General features: G+C 35.8%; 2 protein-coding genes across 10 annotated transcripts in view; one reads left to right on the forward strand and one right to left on the reverse strand.

The window, feature by feature from the left end:
* Positions 1-2,263: 2,263 nt before the first annotated feature.
* LOC106867393 (ethylmalonyl-CoA decarboxylase) overlaps positions 2,264-13,484 on the reverse strand; it is a 14,333-nt gene continuing 3,112 nt past the window's right edge. For 2 of the 7 annotated variants that reach the window (XM_052969273.1, XM_014912255.2), the window contains exons 2-4: positions 8,076-8,173; positions 5,777-5,932; positions 2,264-4,087 (exon numbers count right to left, since the gene is read on the reverse strand). In XM_052969273.1, the coding sequence (XP_052825233.1) occupies positions 3,414-4,087; positions 5,777-5,932; positions 8,076-8,173 (928 nt within the window). In that variant the 3' untranslated portion in view covers positions 2,264-3,413. Of the gene's footprint in view, positions 4,088-5,776; positions 5,933-8,075; positions 8,174-10,818; positions 10,936-11,149; positions 11,241-11,531; positions 11,771-12,057; positions 12,198-13,484 lie in introns of those variants that run through there. The other 5 variants (XM_014912253.2, XM_052969275.1, XM_014912254.2 and 2 more) reach the window with 5 other exon arrangements.
* Positions 11,237-13,484, forward strand: part of LOC106867392 (fatty-acid amide hydrolase 1) — a 29,639-nt gene continuing 27,391 nt past the window's right edge. Inside the window, exon 1 of one of the 3 annotated variants that reach the window (XM_014912248.2) lies at positions 11,237-11,367. The gene's annotated coding sequence lies outside the window, so the exon portion shown is untranslated. Of the gene's footprint in view, positions 11,368-12,063; positions 12,194-12,748; positions 12,939-13,484 lie in introns of those variants that run through there. The other 2 variants (XM_014912249.2, XM_014912252.2) reach the window with 2 other exon arrangements.

Here is a 13,484-nt window from a genome sequence, read left to right on the forward strand (position 1 = left end):
AAATGATGAAAATTATGAAAAAGAAAATACATATCATTTTAGTGGTTGTTGCTATTCCAAAAGTACGATGAGTGGGAGTGGGGTGGAAGGATAAACATTTAAAAGACATGAATTTTTAAGACTTTTGTTTTTAAAAAGCTTCCCTTTATTGTTTTGCCATGCATGAAAAAAAGAAAAAATCCTGACAAAATTGGGCAAATTCCAACATATATGGGACAGCTATTCTGAAGGAATTTCATTTCTCCATCAGATGACAGCACATGAGCTCTGGTCTTCTCATAGGTCTTTGCAATGGCAAGAACTCATTCTTTTGGAATGCCTTATGCTCAAAGGATCTTCAACATTTTGTAACAATGGATGCTGTCAAAATGCTTTGCTGAAGTCCACAAAGGTTATAATGGCAGGTAGCTGTTTTGATTTAACTCTTATGATATGCCTCAGGACTAAGATTTGAAATGTTGTGGATCTCCCTGGTCTAAATCCACTTTGATTTGGCCTCAGATGGCTATCAAGCACTGGCTGATGTAAGTGTGATGATATTTTCCTCTGCTTACATCACCATGAAGTGGGTTCCACAAGATTAATTTAGATGCTTCCAGTTCAGGGTGGCACACACAACGACCAGATAGTCGCAGCCATCTTTGCCCAATCTTCTCTCTTTCAGCCGGTCTTCATAGTGGTATTTATTTTTCATATGTTGCTGTCATATCACATTTAGAACCATTTGTAACGTCCTTGTGCAGCATCCATTTAGCTTGTTTGATCATTTCTTTACCAGTGTCCATGTTTCATTATGATATAATAGCACTGATTCAACAGGTGCAATGAACAGCTTGCCTGGGCAATTTGGAGTTCCAGACTTTCTTTAGTTTGTGACAGACTGTCCATGCTTATTTAATCAACCCTGAAAGGATGAAAGGCAAAGTCAACCTCAGTGGAATTTGAACTTCGAACATAAAGATGGGTGCTACTAAGCACTTTGCCTGGTGCAGAAATGATCTATCTGCCAGCTCACCTCCTTATTAAGAAAAATAATATTGACATGTTTCTAATAATGGAGCAGGAACATCCAGTTTTATATATGCATATTTTCATAGCTATCCTGAGGTGTGAGAAGAAATCAGATGTGTCCCATATTATTTAATGTGTCGTCTTCTTTTTAAAGATAACAGGATGAGATACGAGAGATATTTGCTGAGTTTAATTTTTAGGTCAAGCAGCCACTTGGAACTAACAATGATTGTATAGATTACTTTGATAAGTTAGATAACTATGTGTAGTTTAGCCACTAAATATAAATGTAGACACCTTGGACAAATATCTTCTATGCAAACTTCGGCTGGCCAACAACAAAGTAGATGAAATTTAGAAAACTCAAACAACACTTCTTTAAAAGAAACCTGGAATTTTAAATTCCTTTATAATTGTGTGGTGTAGTTGTAGACATGGCTGTGTGATTAAGAAGTTTGCTTTACAATCACATGATTTCTGGTTCAGTCCTACTGCATGGCATCTTGGGTTTCTAATACAGCTTTTGGCCAACCAATGCCTTGTGAGTGAATTTGATAGATGGAAACAATATAGAAGCTCGCCGTGTGTGTGTACATTACTTTATATCAGACTAATTAGAAAAGAGTGCTCAATACATGTTGTAAAGGATGCTTTTCTTTTTAACTGAAAATGAAATAGAAGTTTGTGCTACAACCTGAGTTTCATGCTATTGCAATCTTCAGTTTCAATTAAAAAAAACTACATATATTCTACATATTAACAATTCTTGGTTGGCATTTTTTTGACAATTAGCGTATATGTTTTCATCCATGTGCATTAACTACAGCATTAGAGCACATTAGACCTTATTTCTAGCAATGTTTTTTGACACCCTAGTCACATTTAGTGACAATTATAATTCTCCTTTTTTGTGAAACATTGCAGACTGGTGTTTATATTAATTTTATACACACACACACACATATACACAAGAGGCTGCTGAAAAGTTCCTGGCTTTAAGGGTATCACAAATGGCCTGGTTGAAGGCCCAACCTTCTGAGTTCTTTTACAGAGGTTAGAAAACTGAAGGAACCCTGCAATGAGTATGTGAGTCTTAGAGGGGAATATGTTGAATGATGTCATAATTAACTGATCCTCCTGTATTTTCTTTTACCCAAAGGCAGGAACTTTTCAGTGCCCCTCATATATATATATATATATATATATATATACATACATACATACTGCAGGAAATGTATTCTGATAAAGTGCCTTCAGATTACGATTTTTTTACGGTTACTCTCCAAAAGTCTGTGAGACATTTTATTCAACAATGACACAGGACAAAAACAGAACATGATTCAATGAATTCTTCAGTTCATGATCTGGTAAGTTCTACCATCAAGCAACAAGTGGAATGTTTTGAAGAATTCATGAACATTGGAAAACGTATATTATTGACTGATTTGTTAAAATCACTGAAGAAAAATAATGATTAAAATAAAATGGAAAAAACAAATGAATGTATTTGACAACCCAATATACACATACACACAGAGATCCACTTACAGTTTAAAGTGTGTATATGTGAGAGAGAGAGAGAGAGAGAGAGTGAGAATGTATGTGTGTGTGTGTGTGTGTGTGTGTGTGTGTGCATGCGTGAAATTTTATATACATAAATACAAATTGTATTTATTCAGAATATATTCCACAAATAATTTCATTCCATTTCAACCCATTTCAAATATTCTACATTATTTACAGGTATAATAAACTCTCTTTAACCCTCAGCACATCGTAAGTGCATCATGTCACAGTATGAATTTTCTACCCTGTAGTAACAGGGTAGGGGAAACAATTCTAGAGAAAATGCAGTGTGCTTAAGGTTAGCTATCATGTATTCATTTAATAAGGCAATTTTCAATGTTTACAATCTTAGAATGTTCAGTACAAACATTTCACAACCAATTATTTTAACAGCATTCGTTTTACATGTAATAGTTAATCTCACAAAATTTCTATTTGGAAACTATTAACTGAATAAAAATAAAAGAAATAAAGAGAATCTTATTTTTAAATATTACGGAGACGTACTTGCATAGCAAGTGACCTGATCTAAGATCATGTATTAAAACAAAAACAATTGCAGCATGGAAGATGTTTATAAGTCATTTAAAAACACATGAAAACCATTAGATTCACTTCAACATATAAATTTAATTTGTCAAAATATTTTCGTCGCTCTGAAACCGGGACCTGTTCACTGATAAAATAACAATTAGTTCATAGTGTGTGTGTGTGTGTATGTATGTATGTATGCATGCATGCATGCACATACATATGTATGTGAATCTAACGGTTTTTGTGTGATTTTTAAATGACTTATAAACACCTTCCATGCTGCAATTGTATTTTCAAATGAATTAAGATTTATGTTTTATATTTTTCTTTAGAGCTTCTAGAAATAAAGGACCTCCCCATAATTTTGAAAAAAGTTTTCTTTCATGATTTAAAGATGACTGAACGTCTTCTGTACCAGCATGGCTCACCATTGATTTAATTGACCTTGTCACAGAAGAGTGACCACGACACCTCTTACTCAACCATTCCTTGGCTGCTTCTATTGCATTTTCACCATCTTTGACAACATGGTCAACAAAACCAAGTGCCAGTGCAGTTGAGGAATTAATTATCTTTCCAGTGCTAAATAAATCTAATGCAGAAGTGTGTCCAATGAGTTTGACCAGTCGAGTCCCTCCACCCCAGCCAGTTATCACGCCCATATGAACTTGAACAAATCCAATCTTTGCTTTTGGTGCCATGATTCTAAAGTCACAGGCAGTGGTTAACTCAGCACCACCTCCTAAAGCAACTCCTTCAATTAATGCCACACTAATAAGTGGAAGTCTACTGAGTTTAGTGAGGGCATTTTGCATCAAAGATGACATTTCTTCACCAGAATCAGTCATATTTGTAACTGCCTTTAAATCACCACCAGAACAGAATGTATTCGCAGCTCCAGCCATCAGCAATCCTTTACCAGATTTCCAGTTTTCTAATTCATTAATGGCATCAAACAGGTCCAACATCATCTTTCCTAAAAGAAAAGAAAACAAATACATATAACAGAAAAAAAAACTGCAAGCATATATTGGTTTTATCTTAGACACATGCAGAGCCAGCACCCTAGGCCAGCCCTACAATGGGGGCCTCCAGTCAGGGCCAGGTTAAGACTCATTGAGCCCTTAAAAGATTTTGGTGACCCTATATATATGTAATTCAAAGAATAAACAATGAGAAATCATAAAATCAATTTTTATATTTTTAAATGAATCAATACTAACAGTAAGATAGAAAAAAAAATGCTTATTTTGTATCCCTCCACTTTATTTATATTTGAAAAGTTTACTCCTACTTTTTATAATTGCAAAGTCTTTGACCAGTTTCTCAATATGACACCATGAACATTTCGAAATTATATTTCCGATCATATAAAACACTTCAAACATTATTTTAGCAAGGTTAAAGAGATTTTTTTTTATGCTGTAAACCATTCACCATTCCTGAGGTGCTGCTACTTCCCTTGACTCCCTAAGCATGTGATTATATTGCTTAATGGTTAATCCATCATTATTATTTTCAAATTTTACCAAGGTCGACTTTACCTTTCATCCTTTCGGGATCAATAAATTAAGTACCAATGATAACACTGGGTTGATGTAATCAGCTAGTCCCCTCTCCCAAATTTCAGGCCTTGTGATTGTAGTAGAAAAGCTTATTATTATTATTATTGGTGGTGGTGGTGGTGCATTATTAGAGACATGATTTTGTGAGAGTTCAAATTCCACCAAGGTCGACTTTTCCTTTCATCCTTTTGGGGTTGATAAATTAAGTACTAGTCAAACACTGGGGTCAATGTAATTGACTAGTTCCTTCCCACAAACTTTGTGTCTACAGTAGAAAGGATGATTACTAGCTTTATTGTATAGCAATATAATAGGTACATTATGGTCAAATGGTTAATAAGTTCAGTTCACATCTATGATGCTTTAGATTCAATTCTACATTGTGGCTGAATGTCATTTTGTACAGCCTCATGCTTGCCCATACTATGTGTGTGAAACTGGGTTGCAAGAAACAGCATAGAATCTCATCAGGTGGAGTGCGTCTATAATTCAAAAGGATCAGCCCTGTCACACACTGTATCATGTTGATTCTATGTGAGAGTTATGTTAAGGGTTTACATGTCTGTGGACATGCACTTAGTCACTTGCACATTAATTCAGTTGATTGAAAATTGAATTCTCATTGTTAAACAACAGAGACCCATTCATCACCATTACCATGTAATAAGTCTTTGGTTTTATTTTGTTCCAAATTCTTGACAATAAGAATCAGTAAACGGCAACATGCTGGTAGAATCATTAACATGCCAGGTAAAATACTTAGAGGCATTTCATCTGTCTTTATGTTCAGAGTTCAAATTCCACCGAGGTCAACTTTGCCTTTCGTTCTTTTTTTTTTGGTGGAGGTGGGGGGTCGATAAAATAAGTACCAGTTGCACACTGGGGTGAATGTAATTGACTTACCTCCTTCCCCGAAGTTGCTGGTCTTGTGCCAAAATTTGAAACCATTAAGATTCATTAATGGTCTCCAGGTTTTAATTTAATTCCTATTCAACCTTCTTCAGATATATCAATTGTTCAAGGCTCTATCAACTGTCACAACAAAATACTTCATTTATATTGAGAAAAAATATTATTAAAGTAATAGTGTGTCTACTCACCTGAGAAAGCATTTTTATACTGAGGTTGATTCAAAGTAATTTGGGCAATCCCTGATTGTTCATCTTTTGTCAGATCAACAGACCCTCCAGATAATTTTGAGAACTTGAGCCTAACATTTTCAGGAAGAGAAAAAGAGTCAGCAGAATGATGGTAGCCTACAAAACAAAATGAAATAAATCTCAAAAAAATGCATATATTTTTTTACAGATTAGTCAGAAAAGAAAGGATATTGCCTTTTATTAATTTTTGTAATCTTTCTTTGCGACTGGATGGAAAAAGCCTTCAGAAGACACTATGAGCTCTGGACTGTTACAGTAGGCAACAGCATTTCAAAATATTGAGTCTTAAGTGCTAGTATAGTATGCGGTCTACCACGTTGTCAAACAGTATAGCCAGTGTTATCTACCTTAAATGTTCAGTTAATAAAGAAAACCAATTTTTCCCTTATACGGATATGAACAATAAATTAAACTGCAAGCTTAGCCTGAGTGAGATTTTAGAACTAATATTTTTCTTTGTCATGGATATACCATTGACTACAGCAGTGACTCTAACAGGAAAATCTAAAAATACAATAACTGATTGGTTCAATATGTGCCGCGAGGTATGTGGAGCCATAGTTTATCATGAACGACAAGGGAAAATAGTTGGAACAAACGATAATCCCATTCAGATCGACGAAGCAAGATTTACTGGTCGACAAAAATACAAGTGAGAAAGATTGCTGAATGGTGACAATGCTCCTCTCTTCGAAGACAGTAATGCAGAACAACAAAACGAAAGGAACCATGGATGTAGACTTGATCGGCCATAGGTTTTCGGTCTCAAACAAAGCTCAGACTGACGATGCTTTTGTGTGGAATGGTATGACGGGAATAGTCTGATCCCAATTATTGAGAGAGAATGTGAAAAAGGTTCACTAATTCATTCAGATGAGTGGCCCGCTTATAATAATTTAAATGCCATAGGTTATCACCATCTGACAGTGAACCATCAACGACATTATGTGGATCCAGTGTCCGGAGTACACACTCAGGCCATTGAGTGATCATAGTTAGATGCTAAAACTATGATTCTGAAAAAAAAAATGATCTCTGAAATATCTAAAGTTTTTTCATTTCTGAACTATCTGAAAGATAAGATAGATAACCATGTTTGACACCCTGGTAGACCAGATACTATACTAGCACTGAGTTTTAGAATCACAGACTTAGTTCAAATGCTTGCAACAAAGTGGACAACACTAATGACACCTAGAGTCCAGGTGATCATGTTAAACTAGGTGATAGATTCTACCACCCAAGAATAGGTACAGTACATCTGATAGTCGTTCACTCAGTTTTATTTATGAGGCATGGTTAAACCCAACACTATTACAGAAAACATTTACCCAGAGCACCTTGCAGAAGGATCAAATCTGGAATCACATAATTGTAAAGTGAATTTCTTAACTACATGGCAATGCTTCCACTTATACAAGAAGAAATGTCCTCCACAGCAGAAGTGTTAACGTCGCTCCCCCTGATGAAGAGCTTTGGCCTGCAAGAGTCTTGTATCAATGCCACATAAAAAGCACCACTGCTGTAAAATGGTTAGCATAAGGAAGGGCATCCAGCTGTAGAAACCAAGCCAAATGATACTGGAACCTGGTGCAGCTCTCCAGTTTGCCAGATATGGTTGAACCATTCAACCCATACCAGTATATGAAAAGGACGTTAAAGGATGATGATGATCAAAGATTGGTCTGAAGTCATAGGCTCATAAAGCTGGTTACATATATATATTAAGGGGGTGCTGAAAAATTTCTGGCTTTGGGTAACAGAAAACCGAAGAGGATCAGTTAATTATGATTTTATTTAAAGTATTCTCCTCTCAGATTCATACACTTATTGCAGCAGTCCTTCAGTTTTTCTAAGCCCTGTGAAAGAACTTAGAAGGTTGGGCCTCCAACCAGGCCTTTCATGATACCCTTAATGCCAGATACTTTTCAGTACCTGCCTCATATATATATATATGCTGCCATGGGTTGGACGGTTTGACTAAAAACTGGTAAGCTGGAGAGCTACAACAGGTTCCAGTCTGATTTGGCATGGTTTCTACAGCTGGATGCCCTTCCTAATACTAACCACTCCAAGAATGTAATGGGTGCATTTTACGAGCCATCGACATGGGTGCCAGTTATGTAACACTGGCATCAGCCATGACTACAATCTCCCTTGGCTTGACAGGTTTTCTCAAACACAATATATCGCCAAAGATATAAGTAAATAAGTAAAAAATATTGTTGTTACTAGATACCATTGTATATTACTGGTTTTATTGCTCCATAATTCCATAAGTGATGTATTCTTGCTGTCTTTCCATGGAAGAACACTGACTTCAACATAGTAATAGATCTTCAAAATAAAACAGAAAGAATGAATCAACAACAAATAAATAAAAAAAATCGTTTCTATTACAGGCACAAGGCCTGAAACTGTGTGGAAAGTGGGTACTCAATTATATTAACCCACAGTCCTATACGGGTACCTATTTCATTGACCCTAATTCCTTGATGGAATTTGAAATCAAGATGTAAAGATAAATGAAATGCTACTAAGCATTTTGCTTGATGTGCAAGCAATTCAGCATGCTCACGACCTTAATAATAATAATAATCATCATCATCGTTTAACGCCTGCTTTCCATGTGAGCATGGGTTGGACGATTTGACTGAGAACTGGTGAACCAGATGGCTACACCAGGTTCCAATCTGATTTAGCAGAGTTTCTACAGCTAGATGCCCTTCCTAACACCAACCACTCTGAGAGTGTAGTGGGTGCTTTTACATGCCACCTGCACGAAGGCCAGTCAGGCGGTACTGGCAACGGCCACGCTCAAAATGGTGTCTTTTACGTACCACCTGCACGGGAGCCAGTCCAGCGGCACTGGCAACGATCTCGCTCGAATGTCCTTACACGTGCCACCGAATAATAATAATAATAATAATATGCATGTTGTATATATAAATACACACACACAAGTGGGTGCTGAAAAGTTCCTGGCTTTGGGTAAAATGAGATACAAGAGAATCAGTTAATTATGATTTTATTCAATGTATTCCCCTCTCAGATTTATGCACTCATTGCAGCAGTCCTTCAGTTTTCCCAAGTCCTGTAAAAGAACTCGGAAGGTTGGGCCTCCAACCAGGTCTCTGTAGCAGCAATGACCTTCAAATCAGAGTCAAATTTCGTTCCCTTGAGATGTCAGAGGGGGCCACATCAGGAGAGTAAGGTAGGTGGTCTACCAATTTGAAGCCAATTTTCTGTAGAGTTTCATGTACTGTGTGTGCTGGTACATTGTCCTGCAAAAACAAGGCACCACAGCTCAGCTTTCCATGGCGTTTCTGCTTCAAAACATCCTGTTGTTCATCCAACAGAGACATGTAGTATTCTGTGTTATAGGTACAACCCTTTGGCCAGTATTTTATGAGGAGAACTCCGTCTTTGTATCAGAACACTGAAACCAGAATTTTTCTAGTTGACTTCTGGGTTCAAAACTTGCGACGTGGTAAACTATTGTGGCACCACTCCATTGATTGCTGCTTGGTCTAGGGATCATAATGATCAAGCTAAGTTTCATCCATGGTGACTAAATGAACCATAAAAACAGCCTCTCCTGCTGCAAACTGGTTCAAAATCACATTCAGGCATTTCGGCACCCATTTTGTGGAAAGCTTTCTCATGTCCAGAATGTTGTGGATGGTGTGGCCAACTCTTTCATGGTAAATGCCCAGAGTTTCATTTATGGCTTTAGGAAGAATTGAATTACAGGCCTGTATTTATATAATACATTTCGAAACAAATAATATAAACGAAAAAAAATTAATAAAACGTATCTATGAATCTGATCATAAAATTGCCAACTAACATAAAAAAAATTAGGTAAATTTTCAGATTAACACCTGCACGATCTTCACTAGGGTGTTAGGGTTATGGTTTTAGAGTCAGGGTTAGGGTTTTAGGGTTAGTTTTAGGGTTACGGACGGAATTCCTTAACCCTAAAACCTAACCCTAAAACCCTAACCCTAACATCCTAGTGAAAATAGTGCAGGTGTTAATCTGAAAATTTACCAAACATAAACCGAGAGAAAGAAAAAGTTAGCAGCAGGAACAAAATTGTAGCACACACACACACACAGACGGAACGCCAACTTCAAAAGAACTTCCCCGTTCCAATCACGTTCTCTCTGTCTCGGTTTTTCGCCGACTTGAAAAGAAAACCCTTCCCCCCACCTCACATATATAAAGATATTTTAAGGAAACCGACGATCTTCTTCTTCAAATGTAAACAAAAGCACGTGCTCCAGTTTGACAGTAACGGTACTCATACCGTAATTTTGCCCACTTTCTCAGTATTTCTTTATCTATATTGCCTGTATTAAATAATAATATACAGATGCTTTCACGCTAAAAGATTTTTTTACCTGTATTGTCTCTATTTGTCATTAAATAAAAAGTTCCGACACATCTACGTAACCCTAAACCTAAAACTAACCATAACGAATATTCACAGTAAAAACCTATCGTTACGTAGATGCATCCGGACCTCTGTATTTAAGTAGGCAATTTTTATTTTATTTTAATTTTCCAAAAAGAAAAAGAAAAGATTCAGAATCTCCGTAGCCGAATGTGGGTTTCTGTAAAAAAAGATAAATTGTTTAAAGAACAGCTATTAACATACTTTCAGAAAAATATCCCCCAATTATTAGTTTACAGTTAAGCCTGAAAAAAAAAAAAAAAAGTTGAATCACAATGTAAATAGTATTATTTCAGAATTATGATAGGAGGGGCCCGACAATAAAGTTTCCAAATTCTTGATAGTTTTTAATCAGATTTTTTTAATGCGCTCACTGGTTAGGGTTAGGTGGTGTGGACTCGCTTTTGCTTTGCCCATTTTATGATGTGATATTTCCCGTTCAGTCACAAAATTTGACATAATAGTATATATCAGTTATTAACTGACTATTTTTAAGAAAAAGGTTGTGAAATGGTCTTCTTACAATTCGCAGACGATATTGTCGGGCCGCTTGTATCATTAATAATATCTGACTGATAAAAATAAATTATCGTCTGACACGTTTGTTTATATTCGCGAGTGCCCGTTTTCCGTATAATATTTTTTTGTTGTAAAATATTTAAAATTAGATGAATCTTCCTAATTTTTGGCATGCTTCATTTATTTTGGATATATTTACCATTTTCGTAATTTTTTAACAAGTAATCGCCATTTTCTTGGAGAGGTGCACTTCTAAAGAAGCGCCAAAATAAAAAATCGGCTTAAACAGCTGTATTTTAGACATCAAAATATATATTAGAAAAAGAAAGCTTTACTGAATTCAGTAGAAGTCACATCCCATTGTTAATTTCTTCACTTATTCTTCACGCTGTGTATATATGGTGTAATTTTACAACCTGATCTGATGTTGGCAGAGCGTGTATTGGTATTTCAAAATATAAGTTTTATTTTGTAGGCTTTTTACTCGCATAAAGTCTATCAGCCGGTTATAACATTGAATGTTTGTATCATACACTTGAAGCCTAAAGTAGTGGTGAGTCTATTTAATCGATTATACCCGGTCCCTATAATCTGTTCCGTGGCTTTGTATTAGAAATCAGCATTTACATCACAAATATTCTCAAAAGTTGCATCTCATTTGACGAAAATAGTTACACCGAAATATTAGGTTATAAACAACGTATATTCGACACCTACATCACTCACTTTTCTACTCAATAAGGCAAATATGCTTTGCAGTATTTGTTCTAGCTCTTGACATTGAGTTCAAATACTGTCGAGGTCAACTTGATCATTCTTCCTTCCAAGATTGATAAAATAAAGTACCACTCAATTAGTGGGTGAGGGGGGATGTACTCGGCTGGCCTCCAACCCCCAAAACCAGGCCTTGTGTATGTATTAGAAACAAATGTTATTAAAATGTTTAGAATGGTCCCTGTTCTGAATTATCCTATCGTTAATTCCTCTCTACAATCGTAAATAATAGTACGAAAATGTGGCATAGCGTCGAATGATGTTTATATATGGATACTGTCTTTGCCTAATATAAAACAACACGTCGTAATCATTGGATATTCGTGTTTAACGGATTAGACGGCGAGCAGAATAAAGTTTGAATAAAAGCCTTCTTTGAACTAGTTTATGACAGTCCCTTATAAATTTTTTTTTTAAAGTCAGGCGGTTCAATGAGAAGACAAAATCACGAAACTTAAAACCAACTCACTTGTGTAATAATTCCAGATTACCGGGAGGTAACTTGAAGTCTACACAGTTATATCTAATTTACAAATTAGATAGTTTGATAAATTTCAGTGCACGAAACTCTGTCCTTGAGCCACACTGTTCCCGGTTATTAATATGTATGTATACGAGTTCTATTTTCCTGTTTGCGTTATCTAATTTGTAAATTAGATTGATCTCCCTTGGCTAACCTACAAACCCCTATTCCTCCTTGTTCCATATAGATAGATTCATTCAAACATGCAGCTAGTATTGCCTCTACTTTCGATTCGCCTGTCCATCCGATTTCTGATTTCATATTCTGCCGAGATCAGCTTTTCCTTTCATCCTTTCGGAGTCGATGAAATAACTACCTGGTGTTGATATAATCGGTTAACCCACTTCCCCAAAATTCCAGGCTCCTATGCCTATTGTACAAAGGATATATTAAATAAAACATGCGAGAAATTCACGATAGATTTACAGGCTTTGACAGTAGCTGAGGCATTCGTATTAATTTCTTTTAATTTTTTTTTCAAGCGATTTATATATGATTTGTAAATTGTTGTATGATTTATACAAACGTAGCTGTTTTTGAGGTATTGTACGAACATTTTTGTTTTGTATAAGGCAAGTTATTGACTAATTGTCATCATCTCTATTATTCTTAGGTTAGTGCTGTTTGGTCCATGTTATTTTATGACCGGACGGACTCCCTAACAAAGGCATTCCTGACGTATGCGTCCCGTCCCTACTTTGGACAAGATTAACACTACTCAAATTGTGTACCCCTTCCAAGACGGTAGGGTGCAGTCTGATGAACATTTGACTCATATTTCTAGCTTGTTGAATGACGTTTATTTTCTTTAACCCCCAGACCATCAGGTATACCTACCATCAAAACATTCCTTAAATGTCTTTCGTCTTGTTATTTTTTTTTAAATTTACGTTCTTTTTTTAATGATAGTGTATCTAGGATCACATTATCTTATGCGTCCTGCTGTTTTTAAAACTATAGAGTGTAATTAGGTACTACTCAAGCAGAGCGGACCCGAACGCGCTAGCTAGTCGTGAGTGGTCGATCCTACGAAAAGTGCGCGCGGGCGCATGAATACATGTGTGCGCGCGCGCGTATGCAAATTAGTAAATAATTTCTTTTAAACAAACTAAATAATTTTTTTTAAATTACTTTTTTCTTTTCTAAACAACGTAGATAGGTAGAAGGAATAAAAATAACACACTATCTGTTTTTGTTAACTTCATACATTTTTTTTCTTTTAATTAAATTTTGTGAACAAAATAATTTTTATTTTCTAAACAACGTAAATAAATTTTAAAAAAGGTGCACATTGGGATTAGACACTGAGGGAAACTTGATATGCTAGAAATAACAGCTAAACGCAAAAAGAAAAAAAAACTGTAACCTTTACC

The sequence above is a fragment of the Octopus bimaculoides genome, chromosome 7, assembly GCF_001194135.2.
Source record: "Octopus bimaculoides isolate UCB-OBI-ISO-001 chromosome 7, ASM119413v2, whole genome shotgun sequence".
Lineage (NCBI taxonomy): Eukaryota > Metazoa > Mollusca > Cephalopoda > Octopoda > Octopodidae > Octopus > Octopus bimaculoides.